General features: G+C 38.2%; 1 protein-coding gene across 1 annotated transcript; it reads right to left on the bottom strand.

Moving 5' to 3' along the window:
- Window positions 1–1,609: 1,609 nt before the first annotated feature.
- LOC132184074 (Pseudouridine synthase family protein) lies at window positions 1,610–19,576 on the bottom strand. Its single transcript, XM_059597558.2, has 15 exons — window positions 19,432–19,576; window positions 18,927–18,986; window positions 18,578–18,695; window positions 11,515–11,587; window positions 10,936–10,981; window positions 8,310–8,420; window positions 7,762–7,849; window positions 6,541–6,637; window positions 5,556–5,616; window positions 5,327–5,451; window positions 4,446–4,563; window positions 3,034–3,157; window positions 2,736–2,840; window positions 2,559–2,633; window positions 1,610–1,974 (listed from the first exon to the last, which is right to left on the bottom strand). Exons 1-15 carry the CDS (start codon window positions 19,519–19,521, stop codon window positions 1,910–1,912), a joined length of 1,356 nt encoding a protein of 451 aa, XP_059453541.1. The 5' UTR covers window positions 19,522–19,576; the 3' UTR covers window positions 1,610–1,909.
- Between the last annotated feature and the right edge of the window lie 1,493 nt (window positions 19,577–21,069).

Raw genomic sequence — 21,069 nt, forward strand, 5'->3', positions numbered from 1 at the left:
TCACAAAAAATTTCTCAATTTTATATCACATAAAAAAAATTCAAATCAAAACATGAAAAACACATTTCAAAATTAACAAGCATACCCAAGAGCTTATGCCTAATAGTATCTTCAGTAATAAATCCTAAACTCTAAAAAAAAAAAAATTAAGAATGAGTCATCCTTTAAATTATCCAGGATAACTATAGTCTATAGGGTTAAATTTTAAATATTTTTAATTTTCATTTAATATGCAACTTATTAAAATACAAAAATATTAAATTTTAATAACAATAGATGAGATAAGCTTTACTGGTTTCATCATGAAAGCGAATCACCAAATTTCAAACGTTAAAGTGAAGAGAAAATGATTAGGGGGGCATGGTGAGGCACCTCACGCTCATGATTTGCGTTACATGCCAAGTTGGAATTGGTTGGGCGGTGATTTGTTGTGATGCATCTTGTCACATACTCGTTGCCTCCCATGCCCCATTCCCCCATACGCACACGATGGTATGTATGCAGTATGCATAATGCATGCATGTATAAAAAAAAAAAATGGTTAAATACTAAATACTCCATGGTTTCATAACTTTATTTTTTCTACTTAGGGTTTCATTTTTATCATAGGAGGTCCCTGTGGTTTTGATACTAGACCAAATTAATCATTTTGTCAATTGACTTAACGAAATTCCACATGGACCAATCAAATATTGACACGTGACACCCACTTCATTTTTAAAAAAAAAAATAAAGGAAAAAAATTGGGCCACCCCATCTGGCCGGATGGGGGTGACTCGGCCACCCCCAGTGGGTATTGGGGGTGGCCGAAACCACCCCAAATGGTGGTTGGGGGTGGTTTCGGCCACCCCCTTGGAGCCAGCCATCCTCAGTTTTTTTCCTCTTTTTTTATTTTTTAATTTTTTAAAAAATTAAGTGGATGCCACGTGTCAACATTTGATTGGTCAACGTAAAATTATGTTAAGTCAATTAACGGTCAACTGACAGAATGACTAATTCGGTCTATTATCAAAACTATAAGGACCTCCTATGATAAAAATGAAACCTTAAAGAAAAAAAAAAAAAAAAAAATTATAAAGCTCCAGTGAGTATTTAGTAATTAGCCCCAAAAAAAAACAATATAAAAAAAGTAATACAAATACATTGCCGAGCAAAAAGTTGGGAAATAGCTTTTGTCCGTTTGAATTTTGGCTTAATAGTTAGAGGACCCACACGTGGCCCCCAAAGAGTTGGTAAAATGATTGTGTTTTAGGCCTGTATTGGCTTTGGCTGTGTGTCCTTAACGATTCTTGTATGTTTACAGCTGGTTAAGCAAATCATGCACCTGGTTCTATCAATCGATATTCAATCCATTGCCCCTCTTATATAATTGATGACTGTAAATGTTGAGATGAAAAGACCAATATTCAGAAAATGGTCTGGCCAAGGTTGATGAAAGGCGGACTCTGTCTCCTCTTTCTTCAATGTTGTATTTCATTGGGTTTTTCCTTCTCAATGTCATTAGCATTTTAGATTTTTGCACTCTTTTATCGTTCTTGATTTTATTTTTGTTTATTTAGGTTGCGCCTCTCTGCTCCGCCTAGAATAACAAGAAAATAGAAGTCATTAAAAATAATAAAATATTTTCTCCTATGATATATCCCCTACACAATACAAGGGGGAAAAACTCACGGATAATTACAAAGACTCATCATGTGAGAACAAACTGTAGGCGACCATATAAGAGGAAAAATGAACCTCGAAATGATTAAAATTTTGTCCAATTGAAAAACAGCAGCTGCCAACAACTACAAGTCATTTCATGAAAATTACATCAATTGGAAAAAGAACATAATTTTGCAATAAAACGTGGTTGATTTAAATACCAAAAAAATAGCAGCAAAAGTTCGTGCATTTCTTCCTATACTCTTCAAGAGGATTTTGATAAACCCTGCGTTTTGGAGTTCAATTTCATACGTCGCTCTTCGTATGATGCTGCAACCAATTCAAGCAAATATTATACGTTAGGAAGAAAGCTTCCCATGTGGCAATGAAAATATTACAGACGATTAATGTTGAAGACATCACTAGTTAGCACTTAACTACCAATTAAAAAGTGCACATAACAAATGAAGAATAGTTAGAGCTGGATTATATCCCTTTAGGACAGTTATGAATTAACTGCAACTGGCTCAGCTGTAAAGCATAATAATGTATCTCAACATGCTATTTCCCAAATTGCATGTCAAGTTACGCCAAAAGAATCTTCGTTTCCATAGAAATGAAGAAAAGCAAATGAAATGAGGTTGTTATTGCTAGCTAGAAGTCTAGGACTTTCTCTAAAAGCAAGTTTCAACCATGGTCTATTAACAAATTATGTTATAAAGAAGGGGGCCACAGAGTGCACATCAAACTAAAGCTTGTTTCTTTTTCCTATTAAAAAGGCATTCCTTTCATATCCAACCATTTAAAGAAAGTGCCGTCTTTAATAACAAACAAGACATTGACGGTTCAATCATATCAAAATAATGCTTCTACGCCATAAACTGTGTAAATGGTCAAGGTACAGTATAACTTACGCTCAGTTGGCCGTGACATAAGTGGAACATGGGGAGCTTTTTTCTTGGTTTTTCCATTGTTTAATGAGCTCTGATCTGAAAACACAAAGGCAGGCATACAGAGCTACATAAATAAACAGCTAAGACGTAACATTGCTTGGTGGTAATGTAACGAAGTAATATTGCTTTCAGCACCACCTGATATGGGCAAGCAGCTTAGCAGAGCTTCATGAAAAATTGCAGCTTGGAGCTGGTAATCGTGGCATTGATTCACCAAGTGTAAACGCAGAACTTGTCCAGCATCTAGAGATGTAAGCAATTCAAACATTATGAAGGAATTAACACATCAAGGGAAGCACATGATAAATTATAAGATTGCGAAAAGAGATTTGACGAAAACGCGTGCTGGTAAAGATATGCTCCATTCATGAGTTTTCAAAGATGAATCAAGTTTGTTGTACACAATCAACATGTATACTCTTTATGATCCAAGTACCTGTTGAACAAATAAACTTGAGACCTTCAAATTCACAAGAATGAAGAACCAAAGGAAGCTCTGGAGCCATGGAGTACTGAGGTTTCCTTGGTGTCCTGTAAGTATCCAGTAATTTGTCTATCACCTACAAATTTAAGCATTTAAACTAAGCTTCTTTCTGATTGTGAAACAAAAAGATGAATGCAGCGACAAATTCCAAGAGGTGAAAATCTATGCGTCTTTGTTCATTGAGACTTATTTCAAAAGTGCTGCAGATGGGCTCATGGGAAAGAATCTGGGTCTTATCCTTGGCACGTGCTTTTGCATATATCTCTTATAAATTTTAACTCATGAATTTCTCCAATGGTTCTACTCGACTACATATGTGATGTAGACCATATGAAACGAACATCAAAAATCTAACGCTATCATCTCGAGTATCTAAGATGGACTAAGACCGAGTATATGGAACTCAAATTAAGTACAACTAGGAACAGAAATGAAGCAATGGTAAGACAGATGGTCTAGAGATACAAAACAGTGATCATTTTAGTCATCTTGGTTCAGTTATGCATAAAGATTGGGAGATTGAGGATGGTGTTTCCAATAGAATAGGATAAGGTGGATGAAGTTAGGAGGTGTATTAGAGATATTGTGTAATTGTAGGATACTAGCAAACCTAAAATACAAACTTATAGAATCAGAGTGAGAACAGCCATGCTTATGATCATAATGTAGGGCAATTAAAAAGCACGTTCGTGAAATGAGCATATTAGCGATGAGGATCTTAAGATGGATGTGTAGCAACACTATGAAAGATATAATAAGGAATGAACTTGTCCATGAGAATGTAGGGTTTGCACCAATTGAGGATAACATGAGGTCGAGTTGTTTGAGATAGTTTGAATATGTACAATGGAAACCTACAAATGCACCAATATTAGAGTGATTATATATTGATGTGAAAGGAGCAAAGGAACCAAAGAAAGTGACAAAAACAAAACATAAAAAGACGTGGATAGAAGTTATAAGGAAAGACATATTCTTAGAAAGGAAACTGGTGACATGACACAAAGATAGAATGACTTAAAAAGCCTCATGTAGCCCCAATTTATTGGAACTTAGACTTAATTGAATTGAATATAATGCTGGATCAACTCATCAAGAGAAATTTTACAGTGAGATAGATGCAGCTCATTGAAAAATTTAGGTGTGTGAAACATAAGCATCATGTGCATTGGCCAATTATTGTTGGCCATCCTCCTGGTGTATTTGGCTGCATTTCAGATTTATGAAATGCCAAAGGAAAAGGTCTTAGATATAAGAAAGTAATAAATAAATCGTATGTTGATTTTTTTATTTATTCTATATCTTAAAAGAGCTAATTAACAAGCTCAAGAAACCAATAAATCAGTGGGAAATATGTTACGTACATCAGGAGATTCAAGATCTTGGCCGATCATCAACAATACAGCAACCATGCAACGGACTTGGTGCCACAGAAAAGCACTACCTTTAATTTTAAATGCCCAAAGTTGATTACCATCATACCTGTGGAGAATAAGAAAATTTTGCAAGCAATACCGAGACATTAAAGGAAAAAAAAAAATTCAGTAGAGAGATTTGTGTCTTGTAAAGTTCATGTGATGAGAGAGCCAAACAATGAGATAAAAAGTTATAGAACATATTAGAAAGAATTTTTAGAAAGCAGTTTCATGGGAACTAGCAGCAATTCAGTAAGAGTTGCTTCAAAATGCCCTAGAATACATGTCAAAAAAATTCAAAAATATATATAGGTATTTTAAAGGTGCACCTAATTTTGACAGCCACCAATGTTACACCCAAGAAAAAAATACATGTACTTTACTGTGAGCCAAATGGACTCTAAAGGTCAAATAGAAGGGAAAACAAATTTCTGCCTTGCCTGGAATTTTAGAAGGGAACTTTGACAGGTACCAATGTTACACCCAAGAAAAAAATACATGTACTTTACTGTGAGCCAAATGGACTCTAAAGGTCAAATAGAAGGGAAAACAAATTTCTGTCCTGCCTGGAATTTCCAAAAATTAGTTTTCTTTAAAACTGTAACCACCGCCCCTTAGTATGTGAGACAGATATAAACTGAAGACAAAAATTGTCCTACGCACCCCTACTCCTAGTGTGTTAACAATATCAGTCCGGCTTACAAGCGTGATTGTAAGGCCATCATAATAGAACTCAATTTTATCAGGGAAAGAAAGGTGACCCAACTAATTTTGCTAAATAAGAAATGGGTTGGAAGATTTGTCTACCAATGGTCCAATGTCAACCTTACATAGAAGGAAAAATTTCGAACGACATGATATGCCGCCTGTAGTTGTGCACATTTACTGCATCCATTTTACAAAAATTTCTGAAGTCATGTTCCCCAATGAATTTCTTACAAGCACTCTCCATAGCCTGGTCAAACATGAACCAAAGAGAAGAAAGTTTCTCAGTTATATGAGCAGCATCGACATGGGTTCACAACATGTTGCAAACCTGAATGGCATACATCGACATACCAAGAGATTCAGGCTGTCCCTCCAAAAGAAGTACTTATACTCCCTGCTCAAACAGCTAAACCTGCAAAGAAAAGAAACAGATTATTCAAACACATACGAAGGCCAAAATAGAATCCAGAAAAGTAATTTTTTTTAAAAAAAAAAACCACCAAGTCAACCATGCAATCCATGGCAAATTGCAAACAAAGCAACAGCTATGCTTTTGCAACAGGACTGAAAAACTATATATAAAATGAAGCACAGAAATAACGTATGTCTTTAGCTTTCGATCTTTCATTAACCAATGAATCATCGAGTTTCACTAAGAGATTGCCAAAACATGAATTCTTGAGGAGCTATATAGCTCTTGGTTTCACATCATTAAGCAAATTATGATCCACCACATCAACAATACACGAGGGGTCCACGTCCTGCTATATGGACCTAAATTAAGAATTCCTATTGCCTGTGGGACCCAGTATCCCCTGAGATACTCAGCATTGTCAAGGTGGCAGCTAATTCACACCAAGAATGATAGGACCTACTCCAGATTCCTCCCAGTAAAAAGATGAGACTCAATCCAAATCTCTGAGGTCGCTGCAGAGCATCTCCTTGGCCCACAATATTTTGAGGCCTTAACTTGGTTGCCATAGTTGTGAGTCACAATGTGGAGATGCCCCACCCTTTTGGATCTTGTACCAACTTCATAGCCTTTCCAAGCAGATCAGCATCGCATGTCCACTGGGGCATAGGCTCTCTACATGCCATACTAAAAATGGTCTCTTATTGATTAAGCTAATCCTCAAATGGCCTGGCAATTGCATGATAGATTCTCATCAGCCAGGGCAACCTCCAATGCAGCCCCTTAATCTTTACAGTACTTGCTATGGTTCAATTTTAAAAGGAGGCGTGATATAACAGAACTGCCTCCTTTAACAAACTAGGAAATTTATTATACAACTTCAAAATGACAAACTGAGGAAAATTTCTAGAAAGCCAGACCAACCTTGCACTGAAACCAACAGGAACAGGACACCAGCCTAAAACTCGAATATCATTAGGAAGGGCTCGATTCAGCACCCTCACATAATCGATTTCTCCTTCTGTGACAGACATAGAAAAAAAATGAGAAAAAAGACATAATATAGTCAAGATGAAAGAAATAAATTTACATATTTTTTGAATGTAATATTAAAAGATGCATGTGATCTAGCTAGTAAAGAACTTAATTATGGCACAGACTCTATTAAATAAGTCAAAAGTCATGCTTTGCAATCTCAACTACTGGCGTACATTCCCTCCATCATGCTTCCCCCCTGGGAAACTCTTTTCAGCCCAAATTTCTTGCCAACTAGATATATGAATAATGGCTGCCATCCTAAGTCAACCAATATCCTCTAGTGAGGAATATAATGTTGGGTCAACTGTAGAGTAACATAAGCAATGGGGGCACCAAATATATTAAGTTAATTATTGTTAAATCACAACTTGTTTAAGCTTTTGGGATAAAAAGTGATTTAAAATGGTATCAGAGCCAAAAGTCCTAGGTTCGAACATTGACTCCATTAGTTCACCCCCCACTTAAATAAAATATTTTTTGGGTTGGACTTCACTTATTAAAAATGGAGTTTGAGCTCACACGTGAAGGGGAGTGTTAAAATGTTGATTAAATGAAAAAATTTACCTCTACCTATTAGCTTAAGCTTTGCAGACAAGGGGTGATTTAACAATTATTAACAAAAACTCCATTATAAGGACTTTACTATAAAGAAAACTTTTACATCTTTCCAACTACATATCTACTATCTTTTCACAATTCAATATTCACAGAATCACAGAATTCTATGCTAATAATGGTGCCAATCATGGTCCTAATTGGTAGAGTATAAATATTTCAAGAAAAATGAAGACAATTTCATTAGAAGTATTATACCTAACCATAGAGCCAAGTATTTGGTCCAAAAATCAGTTGTTGTAAACATCCTCTTTTTTTTCTTTTCTTTTTTTCTCTGTTTTTGGTGGCTTAGGAAAATTCTGAACCTAATATACCCATACCTCCACCAAATGAAAGTTGAAAACATGATAAAGTTATGATCCTTGGAACAAAAGAAAACAAGCAAATTTCACCACTAGAAACAAGGCGAGTTTCTGAAACTTCATGTTCCATAAACAGCAAAAAAGCTCAACATTCTACAATAGAGTAAACAAAAAGGATAATTTGGCTCACCAAATTTGTCATCTAAAACAATTTGTCCAGAATTTTCACTGTTCGCACTGGTTCCCTTGAGGTTTGATCTTAAAAAGAGAGCGATCACCTGCGTCAAGCAGTTGCCATCTTTTTTTTTTTTCTTTTTTTTTTATGAATAATAATTTATTGAAAACACAAAAAGGCAAAGCCCTCATACATGAAGAGTATGCAAGAGAGAACCACATTAAAGGTGTCTAAAATAAATAAAAATAAAAAATAAAAATAAAAGTTAATAAGCTCTAAAATATTTGAAGAGGAGAAAGAAGGAACATAGACTACAGCCCATTCTAAGAGATATCTCAAAAAAGAGGATTTTAAACAAAGCACAGGGGCCTCGCAGTCCGCAAAGAGGCTCCGATTCCTTTCTCTCTCGATGCTCTACATTAAAAACGCAGGAATAACTTTTGAGATAGCCTCTTTAGAATGTCTCCACCCTTGAGACTTCCAACAATGAAGCAGCTCTAGAATGTACATCCAAAATCTATCAACAAAATAAACAGAGAAAAAGTCTTTTTGCATCAACTTACTTGTCCAACAGAGGAAACCCCCTTATCTGTTCTACCGCACCTTGAGTACTGTAACTCCTTCTTGTCACCAACTAATAGCCTTGTTCTCTCAAAAGCACTGAAAATTTCGGACTGCAGAATAATTCATAACAGAAAGAAGTTTATTCATGATACTAACTGATCTTTTTATGTAATTAAATGTGTCAAGTAGACCCACATCTGCCTTATATCAAGTATGAAGTAATCATCTTCTTGTTTCCTTAAAAATACATCTTTAAAGAGCTAAAAAAGTTAAATACTGGTCATGTGTCTACCAAGTACACCACAAGGGGAAAAAAGGATAAGCAAAATGAGGAGGACAAGAACAACAACCATAACACAGAATATAAGAGTGCCATAACAATGGATCTAACAGTAAAGTTTCTTTTCTATGTAAAAGTGAGAGAAGTGGAATGTTTGCTGTATATCTTCGCTGAGAATTGACATTAGACATGTACCAGATCAGGACAAACAGTGTCATTCCCCATCATATGTTTGTGTATTGGCAACAAGTGGACTGAACATGTATAAGAGATGGTCACAGTGGTTTTGCATGTAGCTTAGCTCATATTAAGTGATATTTGGTAATAGGTGGGATATCTTAACGGGATTCATATATGCATACTTAGCCTTACTAACACTTGTTTAATTCACATTCTAGAGGTGGAAATAATACAAAGAGAAGAGTGAAAACTATATCACTTTATGATTATTATTTTTGGTTTTAAACAGAAAACGGAGAGAAAGCACACAGAGAAGAAATACAATTTTAGTATCTTTCTTCCTTACGCCTTTCGTTCTTTCCAAAATGCACCTATTTTGGAAAGGACACTTTAGTAGACCTAAGAGGAAAATAATGACAAACTGAACACCGAGGGAAAAAAAGGTGTGAGAGAATTTAAAAGTTTCTCTTCTTCCTCTAGGATACATAATGTGAGGCTCAAGCATAGCACCTAGAAAAAGCAACATCTACAGAAAGAGAAGACTCTGGATAGAGTGGTCTCTTTTAAAAGCTACAGAAAAACACTTGCAGAGACGTCTTTAAATATGGTAATTCCACAAACAAAATAAATGCTTTAGATCTAAATCTTTTAAATTACTAAGTAAATTGAAACAGGCACAGTCATGCTGTAGCAACATCAACTCTAGAATGGATGCTAAAAATTTCGTTGAGAATTCTGATTTTAAGGTTGAACAAAAACTGCAGCTAGCAAGTTTCCGACCAAACAAGCTTTTGCCTTTCACTTAGCTACCCTGGCAGCAAGCAAAACTAAGGAGAGTGGAACAAGCATCAAGACATCACAGACTACAGTGAAGAAAGACAGAGACCAGAATTTAAATTTCAACTGCTACCGGTACAAACCCATACTTCTGCTCGTCTTAGCACCTTATTTGTTCAATGGATCTAAACCCAGCCAATTGTATGGTTTTGCTCCGTAGATGATCATTTAATTATTATTATTTGATAAATAATGTTATGCATATCAAAAAGCGCAGAGGGGCACAACCTTAGTTTACAAGAAAATATATAAGAGAACACCAAAAAAAAAAAACCCGAAAAAAATAAAAAAAAAATAAAAAAAATGCCAAGACACTCGCAACAGAACCCTAAACCCAAGAGAAACCCTAAACTATCAACATAACCCTGCATTTACCCCGGCTAGAGCCACTGCCTCTAGCATCAAAGTTAATGGAGCATTACAAATTTTTAAGCTCCCTCCTCCCCTTTGGTTTAGAAGATCAACCCTTTTCAGTAGCATAAAACAGCTCCAGAAGCCTTTTCCTATCACCCCCAAAAGACAACCCCATAGTGGGAGCGGCTCCCATCGCACTAAGCACAACCTCAGAGTAGCCATCCTCCCCTAAACTCTCAACATAACCCTGCCTTTATTCAACTCATATGTTGTTCAATCATGACATACAAGGAATCTATAAATATTAAATACCGAGTATTTGTTTGATAAGTAATTGAAATATCATTAAAAAGAGCAAAAGACACCACCCAAGTACACATGAAATATACAGAAGGAACACATAACTAGAAGGAGAAAACAGAGCAAAAAAATCATAAAAACCACGCAAAGTAGGATAGTCTAAAGTAGCTGTCTAGTGGTAAAGAGTATTGAAAAGGAAGACTTTAGTTACATCACCTTCTTCTTGTAGTCTTCAAGACTTCAATCATTTATTTCCCTCCAAAGACACCATCTTCCACACTGCTGTACTCTAAGGACTACCATTTAACCCTCTTCAATATGCGGAAAGGTTCACCACTCGTCTAGGAATAACCCAAGTCAACCCAACACAACTAAAAATAGCACTCCATTAGGTACTAACAACCTCACGATAAAGAAGAAGAAGATCCACCGATTACCCACTCCTCTCACACATACAACACTAATCAACCACATAGCATTTTGTGGGAAAAAAATGAGCCATTTTCCCACCACTGTTTATACTAAAGGCAGTATTTTGTGTTGAGTGGCAGAAGAAACAACATTTTCTGGACCAATACGTAAAGCAACTAATATTATGCATTAAGTTGCATCTTTTGTGCCTTACTAGTTCATAACTCAAAAAAAAAGAAAAAAAAAAAAAGAAGGAACCGTACCTCGATGGTAGGATCCATTTGTGCCTCTGAAGCAAAACCATAGAACCTGTATTGTAGCAAATAAGTCACATTCAACCGTCATGATGAAGAGTGTGTGAGTTCTTGTAACCTATTAATTATGATAATGAAAAAAAAATACCATGAAGAAGAAGAAACTGCTAAAAGAGGAACATGATTTAGTTTAAAACCAAAATTCTCACCTTTACACAGCCTGCAAGTTTTAGACACTGAAGGACTAACCATATGAAATGTTGTTTCAAAAATATAATTTTTAAATGATTATTAATGCACTTACAACAGAAACTATACATAAAAGATTACTGCATGGTTTCCAAAAAAAAAAAAGAAACACCTATGCTGAACATCTCTTATCTCTAATGATTACAGGGCATGCTGACGTGAAGTTTCACAAAGAGTTTGTACGGTATTAATGAAAATCCAGTAATATTTTGTGAATAACATTTTCATTTTTTCACTTCTTTTATAAAGCATGTCACATATTAATATATAAATAAATATTTGTCAAGGGAAAAGATATCCCAAATTTGTTAAGCTGAATATTATAGCTACACAATGTACCTTTGCCCAAAATACATGAGTTTTAGAGCAACATATCTCTTGCAATGGTGATTCATGGTCCTTGTGTTATACCCTGTACCAGTGGTAAATACATGAATTTAAATGCAGATTATGTTTTATTGGTAAATTTAGAAACAGACATTGTTAGATTGCTACCCATGTTCAACAAACTGATACTTTTACAAGTAGAAATAAGGAGAGTAGGATAACCGATGACAATTTCATTAGAGTCAAAATCAGCTTATTGAAAATAACTTTCTAGTATGATTTTCAAAGCACAAAAGGCAATTGGGTTTGAAAATGAGAACCACTGGCTGGTAGCAAGGAAGGTAAGCAACAATTTGGAACACAACCTGCTTAGGCAACAGGTGCCAACTTCAGTATCATTAGAATTAATAAAGAAAAAAAAAAATACACAATCCTATGAAAAAATTAAAAATTAAAAATTAAAAAATTAAAAAAAAATTAAAAAAAAAAAGGGAAAAAAGGAAAAGAAAAGAACATACAGAAATTCATGCAACATTTTTGCAAAACAAATAGTCTGGAATTAAAACTATCCAGCACGGCTGTTTTTCATTTTTCTTTTCTGCTGATGCAGATTTCAATTATTTGTGAAATTAAATACCCAATCTTCATCATGGAAAAATAAGATACCCACGAAGATGATAAAGAAAGAATAATAGGGTTTAATTCTCTCTCGCCACGTCAGCATGCTTCTCTCTCTCGTCCCAGCGGCGCGTGAGGAATAGGGACGGAGCGTGGGTGAATTCTAATCGGAATTCCGGTAGAGTAGATTGAGAAACATCGAACTTTGATTGGAAAAATGGGTTATCTGGGGTACTTTTACGTAGAAACTAAATCTTTTGAGATTAGATCGAATGTGCAAGGCGGAGTCCAATTGGCGGAGAAGAGTCGGGGAAAAACACGAGATGTGATCATGGCATGGCCAACTATCTTCTGGTTAGTGAGTGCATGGGACTATTTGACAAATATTGAGATCATTCGTGACAATTGGAGGACTTTTCGCTTTGGTAGTTTTTCGTATGTGATGCAGCGAAAAAAGAATTCCCACGGCAATTATCTGGAGTTATCGGAATATGGTGGGAAGGGACGGAGAAGTTTTGTGATTATACCGGAGGGGTATGAAGGGAAGGGATGGAAAGATTGCCGTTCGCAATTGCATAGACTAAAGTTGCATTTTGAGAAGAACAGAGTAGGGGTGATCAATGGGGAGGAGTCGGAGGGAAAGAGCCAAACCAGCAAGGCTCCTAAAGAGACCAAAGAGATGCAACCGAAGAGCGGAGGGACCACAAAGATGTCACCGGTGGGGCCCCAAAATCAGCAGAAGGAACTTCAGAACCGGCGTTCATATTCAGAAGTGGTGGTCGGGGAAAATAGCACGACCGGCACCTCCGGTTCACAGGCAGCCGGTGGGGGGGGGGGGGGGTGAATAGTCATAAGGAAAGTGCGAAAATTATGGAGTTTACGAACGGGGATCACGCTCAGCAGCAAAAGGAAAGTTTGGCGATACCCACGCTGGAGAATATCACGAGCATTAAGGAAATTCTGCTTTCCTTACAAAAACAGATTTCCAGCTGTTTAGAAAGACTGGAGCAGGGCGGTGGGAACAAGGGGATGGAGATAGGCAGGGGGAATAAGGAAATGGAAATGGGCTGGGGTAATAAGGGGAAGGCGAATCAGCTGGGCCAGAGCAAAGTGGGGAATGGGCTGCAGGAATGGGCCCCAAATGGGGTGAATGCGAATGGGCCTGAGAACACTAAAATGGTTATAGAGCCTGTTGATAAGCCCACAAGGTTGCAGATTATCAACAGGTATCGGAAGATATATGTTCGCCGGTATCCCACTAGAAATCGACGATGGCGCCCAAAACCGGTGAGTGCAATACCGTCGATTGATGACCAGAAGGTGACGCAGGAGCAAGAAAAGGAGGATGTTGACACAGAACACGCCGATGCGAGTGACCACATCTCTCTGCCGGCAATTACAGGTTCGCCGGAGGCTGATAGGAGCGGAACGCATGAGCAACTGACGGAACCTCTTGGCACAGAACAAGCCGCTGAGAAGGATGGACCATCTGGGCAGACTGAAAATAAGACAGAGACGACCGAAGAAGGGACTAGAGACGGTCCAGACGCTACCGGTGACGTTTCCATGGTACCAGCGACGGCGACTGGAGGTACGACGGCACCAGGGATGGTGGAGCAGGGGGAGACAGCATCAGACAGAGCCGAAGAGGGGAGCACAGAAATTTTGGGAGTCTCTGGAGTTGTGGGTCAGCCCGAGGATCAGTGTTCGAAAATACCTGACATCACTGGAACTCCTGCCGGAGACTTACCGGCGACAGTTCAGGAAATAGAAGGTGCGAAAATACCCGGGGAGATGAGTTTGGCTATGGAGACATATATGGAGCAGTCTGAAGGAGGGGAAGCTGAAGTTATGGGAGAGGTGAGGGAGCTCGAGCAGTGTTTGGTTGTGGGTGAGGGGGTTGGTGCAGAAATAGAAGGGGTCCGTCTACTCGACGAACTGGGGGGGGGAAGAATTATTAGATATTTCACCTCTAGCCATAATGGGAGTGGGAGAAAATACACCGCTGTCTCCGGATTGGGTCCTAGAACGGGTGTTAGAATTTTGCCAAGAATTGGGCCTCAAGTGCGATGGGCATGAGGAGGAGTTGCTGGCACTGTTTACTGCCATCGAGAACAATCGAGCAAATGGGCGAAGGGGCACTGGACACCCGGGGATTGCTAAAGTGGGGATTCGAGTTAGTCGGGAATTAAAGCGACTGGAAAACACAGTGAACTACGATGTGAAAGGATCGCGAAACGAGAATGGTAACGGGAGGGTTGGAAAATCTTGTCAATGAAGCCAAAAATAATTTCATGGAATGTGCGAGGTATGAATGAGCCGGAGAAAAGAGCAAAAATTAGGCGGAGACTAAGAGAGTGGAAAGCGGATATTGTGTGTCTACAGGAGACAAAAATGGAGGTTATCAATATGGAGGTGATTCGGAGTGTGTGGGGGTGTAATCATGTTGGGTGGTTGTACTTGAGAGCTATGGGTGCATCTGGAGGTATTTTGTTAATGTGGGATAGACGAGTGGTGGAGAAAGTTGAGGAATGTGTAGGGCATTTTGTAGTAGCCTGTGTCTTCAGAAGTGTCACGGAAAATTTTGAATGGGCTTTTGCGGGTGTGTATGGACCAACTGATGCTAGTATCCGAAGCAATTTTTGGGATGAACTGGGAGGTGTAATGAATGTGTGGGATCGACCTTGGTGTGTGGGAGGGGACTTTAATATCGTGCGCAATCCTGGAGAAAGATTACGGGCTACAAGACAAACACAAGCAATGACCGATTTCGTTGATTTCATCTTTGAGCATGGGCTTATCGACCTTCCAATGGTAGGAGGGCGGATCACATGGTCTAATAGGCGTGCAGGGTCCAGACTTGATAGATTTTTGATCTCTACAGAATGGGAGGAACACTATCCAGATGTATGCCAAAAAAGATTGCCTAGAGTATTATCAGACCACTTTCCAGTGATATTGGAGTGTGGAGCTGGAAGAAGGGGTCGGATACCATTCAGGTTCGAAAACATGTGGTTACAAGCGGAGGGGTTCGTGGAGCAGGTAAAGAATTGGTGGAATTCCTATTCCTTCGAAGGTAATCCTAGTTATGTGCTGGCCAGTAAGTTGAAAGCTTTGAAAGGGGACCTCAAAAAATGGAATGTGGAGATTTTCGGCGACATAGGCAAACGTAAAAAGGAGTTGGAGGAGGTTTTGGGTGGGCTGGACAGAATAATAGAAAGTAGAGAATTAACGGACGAGGAGACGATTCGGCGAGATGAATGCTCTCAAAACTTAGAGAAGACACTCTTACACGAAGAAATGAGTTGGAGACAGAAATCTAGAGCATTGTGGCTAAAAGAGGGCGATCGGAATTCGAAGTTCTTTCATAGGTTGGCAAACTCACACAAGAGAAATAACACGGTTGCGGCAATGATGGTGGGTGGGCGAAGGACCGAGGATCCGGTAGCTATACAGGAGCACATTGTACATTTTTATAAAGCGTTATATTCTGAGCAGTGTCAGGCGAGACCAACCTCATTATTAGACCCTCTGATGGAACATATTAACTCTATTGAGGAAGGGGAGAGAATGTGGCTGGAGAGAGACTTTGAGGAAGAGGAGATTTGGGCGGTGGTGAGGAATTTGCAGGGTGATAAGGCACCTGGACCGGATGGTTTTACTATGGCGTTCTATCAGAAATGTTGGAAGGTCCTTAAGGAGGATTTGATGGCTGTTTTCAAGGAATTCCATGATAGTGGTAAATTCGAGAAGAGCATTAATGCTACTTTTGTGGCACTTATCCCAAAGAAAGCCGGGGCGGTGGACATAAAGGATTTTCGACCTATTAGCCTGGTAAGCGGAGTGTATAAAATAATCTCAAAGGTGTTGGTTAGCCGGATGAACTCCGTAATGGGGAAGCTTGTATCACAAACCCAAAATGCTTTTATACCAGGCAGGCAAATTTTAGATTCTGTTTTAATGGCGAACGAATGTGTGGATAGTCGGATTCGATCTGGGGAACCTGGTCTTATTTGCAAATTAGATTTGGAGAAGGCTTATGATCATGTCAACTGGGATTTTCTATTATACATGTTGGAGAGATGTGGGTTTGGGGAAAGGTGGAGAGCATGGATTCACCATTGTGTCTCGACTGTACGATTTTCAGTGCTCATTAATGGAACACCGGCAGATTTTTTTGGTAATTCTCGAGGAGTGAGACAAGGGGATCCTTTGTCACCTCTTTTATTTGTGTTGGTGATGGAGGCTTTTAGTAGGATGATGAAGGCAATGGTGGAGAGAGAGCTTATGGCTGGTTTCTCGGTGGGTTCGCGGTTTGATGAGGTAATGGAAGTGTCGCATTTACTTTTTGCTGATGATACTATTATCTTTTGTGAGCCAAAGGTGGAACAACTTCGGAATTTGCGCTGTTTGTTGTTGTGCTTTGAAGCGGTTGCGGGGTTGAAAATAAATTTAGCAAAGTCGGTGATTGCTCCTATAGGGGTGGTGGAAGATGTAGAAGGATTGGCAAGTATACTTGGATGTGGTGTTGATTCAATACCATTTATATATTTGGGGCTACCTTTGGGGGCTCATAATAAGGACCCCTCTATATGGAATAAGGTCATAGAGAAGTTGGAGATGAAATTGGCAGGGTGGAAGCGAATGTATCTATCCAAGGGGGGGAGATTAACGTTGATCAAGAGTACGCTATCTAGTATACCCACATACTATTTATCGTTGTTTCAAATTCCAGTGAGTGTGGCGAAACGGATCGAAAAAATACAAAGAGACTTTCTATGGGGAGGTGTCGGAGATGAGTTCAAATTCCATTTGGTCCGTTGGTCCAACATTTGCATGCCTATGGAGGCGGGGGGATTAGGGGTAAAGAATTTGATACAATTTAATCAAGCTTTATTGGGTAAATGGCTGTGGAGATTTGCACATGAAAGAGATACATGGTGGAGGAAATTAGTGGAGACAAAATATGAGGTGATGAGGGGTGATTGGTGTACCAAGGAGGTAGGAGGGTCACATGGGGTGGGATTGTGGAAAAGTATCCGAAGGGGGTGGGATGAGTTTAAGCAACATATACGATTCGAGGTGGGAACCGGATCTCATGTGTTGTTTTGGCAGGATGTGTGGTGTGGGGAGGCACCTCTGCAGAATTTGTTTCCCGCCTTGTTCAATATTGCATGTGATAAGGAGGTATGGGTAGAGGAGAATATGGAGAGGATAAATGGAGCTATATATTGGAATGTAAGATTTACTCGACCTGTTCATGATTGGGAATTGGAGGAGGTTTCAAGTTTCTTCGAATTGCTGTATTCACAACAGGTAAGGCAAGGTGGGGTAGATAAAATTTGTTGGTTTCCCTCGAAGAGGAAAATTTTTGAGGTGAAGTCTTTCTATAAGGTGAAGTTAAATCCAGCCCCGGTGGATGGTCCGTGGAAGCTTATTTAGAAGAGTAAAGCTCCTCCGAGGGTGGCTTTTTTCGTTTGGACGGCGGTTATGGGAAAAATCTTAACATTGGACAACCTACGAAAAAAGAACATCATTGTGACAGAATGGTGTTGTATGTGCAAGAAGAGTGGTGAATCTATTGATCACCTTTTAGTGCATTGTGAAGTTGCTGTAGAGGTATGGAATATGATACTCCAGCTATTTGGTATAACGTGGGTGATGCCGAGGAGTTTGAAGGAATGTTTGGAAAGTTGGAGAGGGCAAAGGGGAAAGCGATCAGCCGTGCACATTTGGAGGATGGCTCCTTTGTGTGTAATGTGGTCCTTATGGAGAGAAAGGAATGCGCGGAGCTTTGAGGATCATGAAATGGGCAATACAGCATTGAAGCAAAGGGTGCTACAAACTCTCTTCTCTTGGAGGATATTGGGGTCTTCTTCGCAAGCTTCAACGCTTACGGAATTTATAGATTTATGTGCGTCCTTTTCAGTTTAAAGCTCGTGTAGTGGGCTCTATTGTATACTTCCTGTGTACATGGGTTGCGCCCCTTGCGCTTTTTATTCAATGACTTTTACTTATCAAAAAAAAAAAAAGAATAATAAGCCAAAGAACCATGAAGACATCTGGTCACAATACTAGGGAATATCTCTCTCGTGCCTAATGATGATAGAGAATTTAAAAGGAGTTGCCTGGGGCCCTGCATCGTACTAATGCAACTGCATGCTGCACCTAAAAGATGGATTTGGAATATTAAAACAAGAAAGGCCTATCTCAGACATTCAAGTCTTTTTTATGCTCAACCAAAAATTCATATTGGAATCAATATTCATGAATGTCAATTTGTTTCTTCGGGTTTTCAAAACCATCAAATTCAAATCTATAGCGTAAGTGCTACATTCAATTCCTTTTCCATCATATCTTAGTGCTGGTTTTAAAAAAGATAAGTTACAGCTTTTAATGATTCATACAGACAATATTTGGGAAAATCAATGGATCTGTATAGAGCAGGAAACAAAACCTGAAATTTTCTCTGCTACATTCTTCTTTGCGGTCCTACTACCACCTGTTTTTGACTCCCTTCTTCCCTCAACAAGACTATCACGATCTACGACAGCCCCGTCACATGTTTCCTCTATCTGCAACATAAGTATATATTAATTCCACCACACATGCTCACCTTCAAATGAGCTAAACATAAAAATGGCATAATAAAATCAGATTTGTTTTCCTTTCTCCTTTTGTACTTTTTGCTCAGCTGGAAACTTAATTGTGCAACAAAGTTATTCCTTGACATCAAGAGCAACAATACTATTACCAAAGGGACCGAAAGTATAATTTTAGTCAAAAAATAGTTAAGAGTTGCGAACCTCATGACAGCGGCATCTTGAAAGTCGAGATGACAGCTTTGCATTCTCTGCCTCTAAGTCCTGGTTTAAGAGTTCCAAACTGGTAACTAGAACCATATAAAACAAAAAATTTCCAAGGCTTTTTGTTTGGTTGCTCTTGCTCATGTTATTGAGGAAACAAAAGAATTTCAAGGCTTTAGGACCTATGGATAAAAATCTCAAAATTTTGAGTGGAAGCTCTTGTTTCACTGAGCTCCAAGTAAAATTTCAAGTCTTCTAGTCAAATTCAGTTTTCTACAATTTAACGAGCAAGCAACTATGGCATTGTAACCATTGTTACATGCTTTATTAAATTCTAGCTCTCAGAAGCAAGAAAAACAGTTCCAAAACGATAGCCAAACAGCGCCTGCGAAAGAGTAGCAAGTCTAAAAGACGCGGTTGGTTCTGTTTATTTCCATCTTATTTTCTGCTCTGGTTACTCGACAACCAAACGGGGCCAAATGGAAGGCACATACAGAGAGAGTACCTTGATTCTGCGCTGGAGAGAGTCTACGAGGGATTGCAGGCTGGGGACGCCTGTATCGGGTAGGGGAGGATCGCTCACTTCCTTCGACATGGTCAATGTGCGATGCGAGTTGCGACTGTTGCCTAGGGCCTCGAAGTCGAGGGTGAAAACGCGTTTGGGATTTTCTTCAAACCGGGTCGGTAAAAAGTGCGATTTAAATTAAATCGTTAATTATGTATATATATATATATATATATATATATAGTTTAAAGGTTAAAACTGCACTATCAAACACTTAATTATATTTTTAAAATTTTCATTTTTAAATCACACAATTTTCAATTGCATGTTTTGAAATCAAACCCTAAAACAAGTTGCTATGACATTCTTAAGAGCGCAGTTAACATCAAATGAAAATTTTAAAAGTTATATTATTTTTAAGGGCTAATTATTTTTTGGGAAAATGTATGATAAATCCTTGAGTCAGCCATTCAAAATTTTAATATCCTTAAGTGTTTTTTTTTTCGAAAATTTAGTCCCTGGATCAATTAAAATGACAATAAAACCCTTGCCGTTAAAATTTTTTAACATACGTTAAAGAACTTCAAAACGCACCATTTTACTCAATTAAAATATTAATTTTTTTATTAATTTAATTTAAAATTTTAAATCTATAAAAAAAAAAAAAAAAAAATTAAGGGTGGCCAGGGGTGGCCTGGCGCTGCCACCCTTGGCCGCAAGCCACCCCAGGGGTGGTTTGACCACCCCCAAGGGGTTGGGGGTGGCCCGTAGGCCACCCCTCCACCCATGGGGTGGCTCGCGACCACCCCATGGGTTTTTTTTTTTTTAATTATTTAAATTAAATTAATAAAAAAATTAATATTTTAATGGAGTAAAACGGTGTGTTTTGAAGTTCTTTAACGTCTATTACAAAATTTTAACGGCAAGGGTTTTATTGTCATTTTAATTGTTTCAGGGACTAAATTTTCAAAAAAAAAAAAAACTTAAGGATATTAAAATTTTGAAGGTCTGACTCAAGGATTTATCATACATTTTCCCTTATGTTTTTAGTACCTATGTTTTTGCACATTTTTATTTGTTCTCACCCGAGTTTCAAATCCTATTCCAAATGGCACATGACTTACTGAAAAAGATCTACTTAATACTTCCGTTACATTCCATTAACCCAAACTAAAGGAATATCACATCTCATCGCATACAAATGTCGCATATCATAAATAATTAAATTATAATTAAATACTTAAAAAACAAAACTGAAAAAAATAATAATAATAATGGGGTGGCCCGGCCAACACATTTTGGCCAATGAGGGTGGCTGCCACCTCATAATTTTTCAAATTATTATTATTATTTTTTGGGTTTAGTTTTTTAATTTTTTTAGGACACGTAGCATTTTTATGTGCCGTGTGACAGAAATAATAAATTGGTACTTTCTCGTAAGTCAAGTACCATTTGTGAAAAGATTTAAAATTCAAGTTAAAAAAATAAAAATGTGCAGACCTAAGTACTAAAAAATTAATTAATCCTATTTTTAAAGCAACACAAGAATTTTAGCATTACTTATCTCTGATAAGTGAAATGGAGAAATCCGCCCGGTTATAAACTCCAAACGAGAAGAAAAAACCAAACGCAGTCGTT

Source organism: Corylus avellana, chromosome 7 (genome assembly GCF_965113065.1).
Source record: "Corylus avellana chromosome 7, dhCorAvel1.hap1.2, whole genome shotgun sequence".
NCBI classification, from domain to species: Eukaryota; Viridiplantae; Streptophyta; class Magnoliopsida; order Fagales; family Betulaceae; genus Corylus; species Corylus avellana.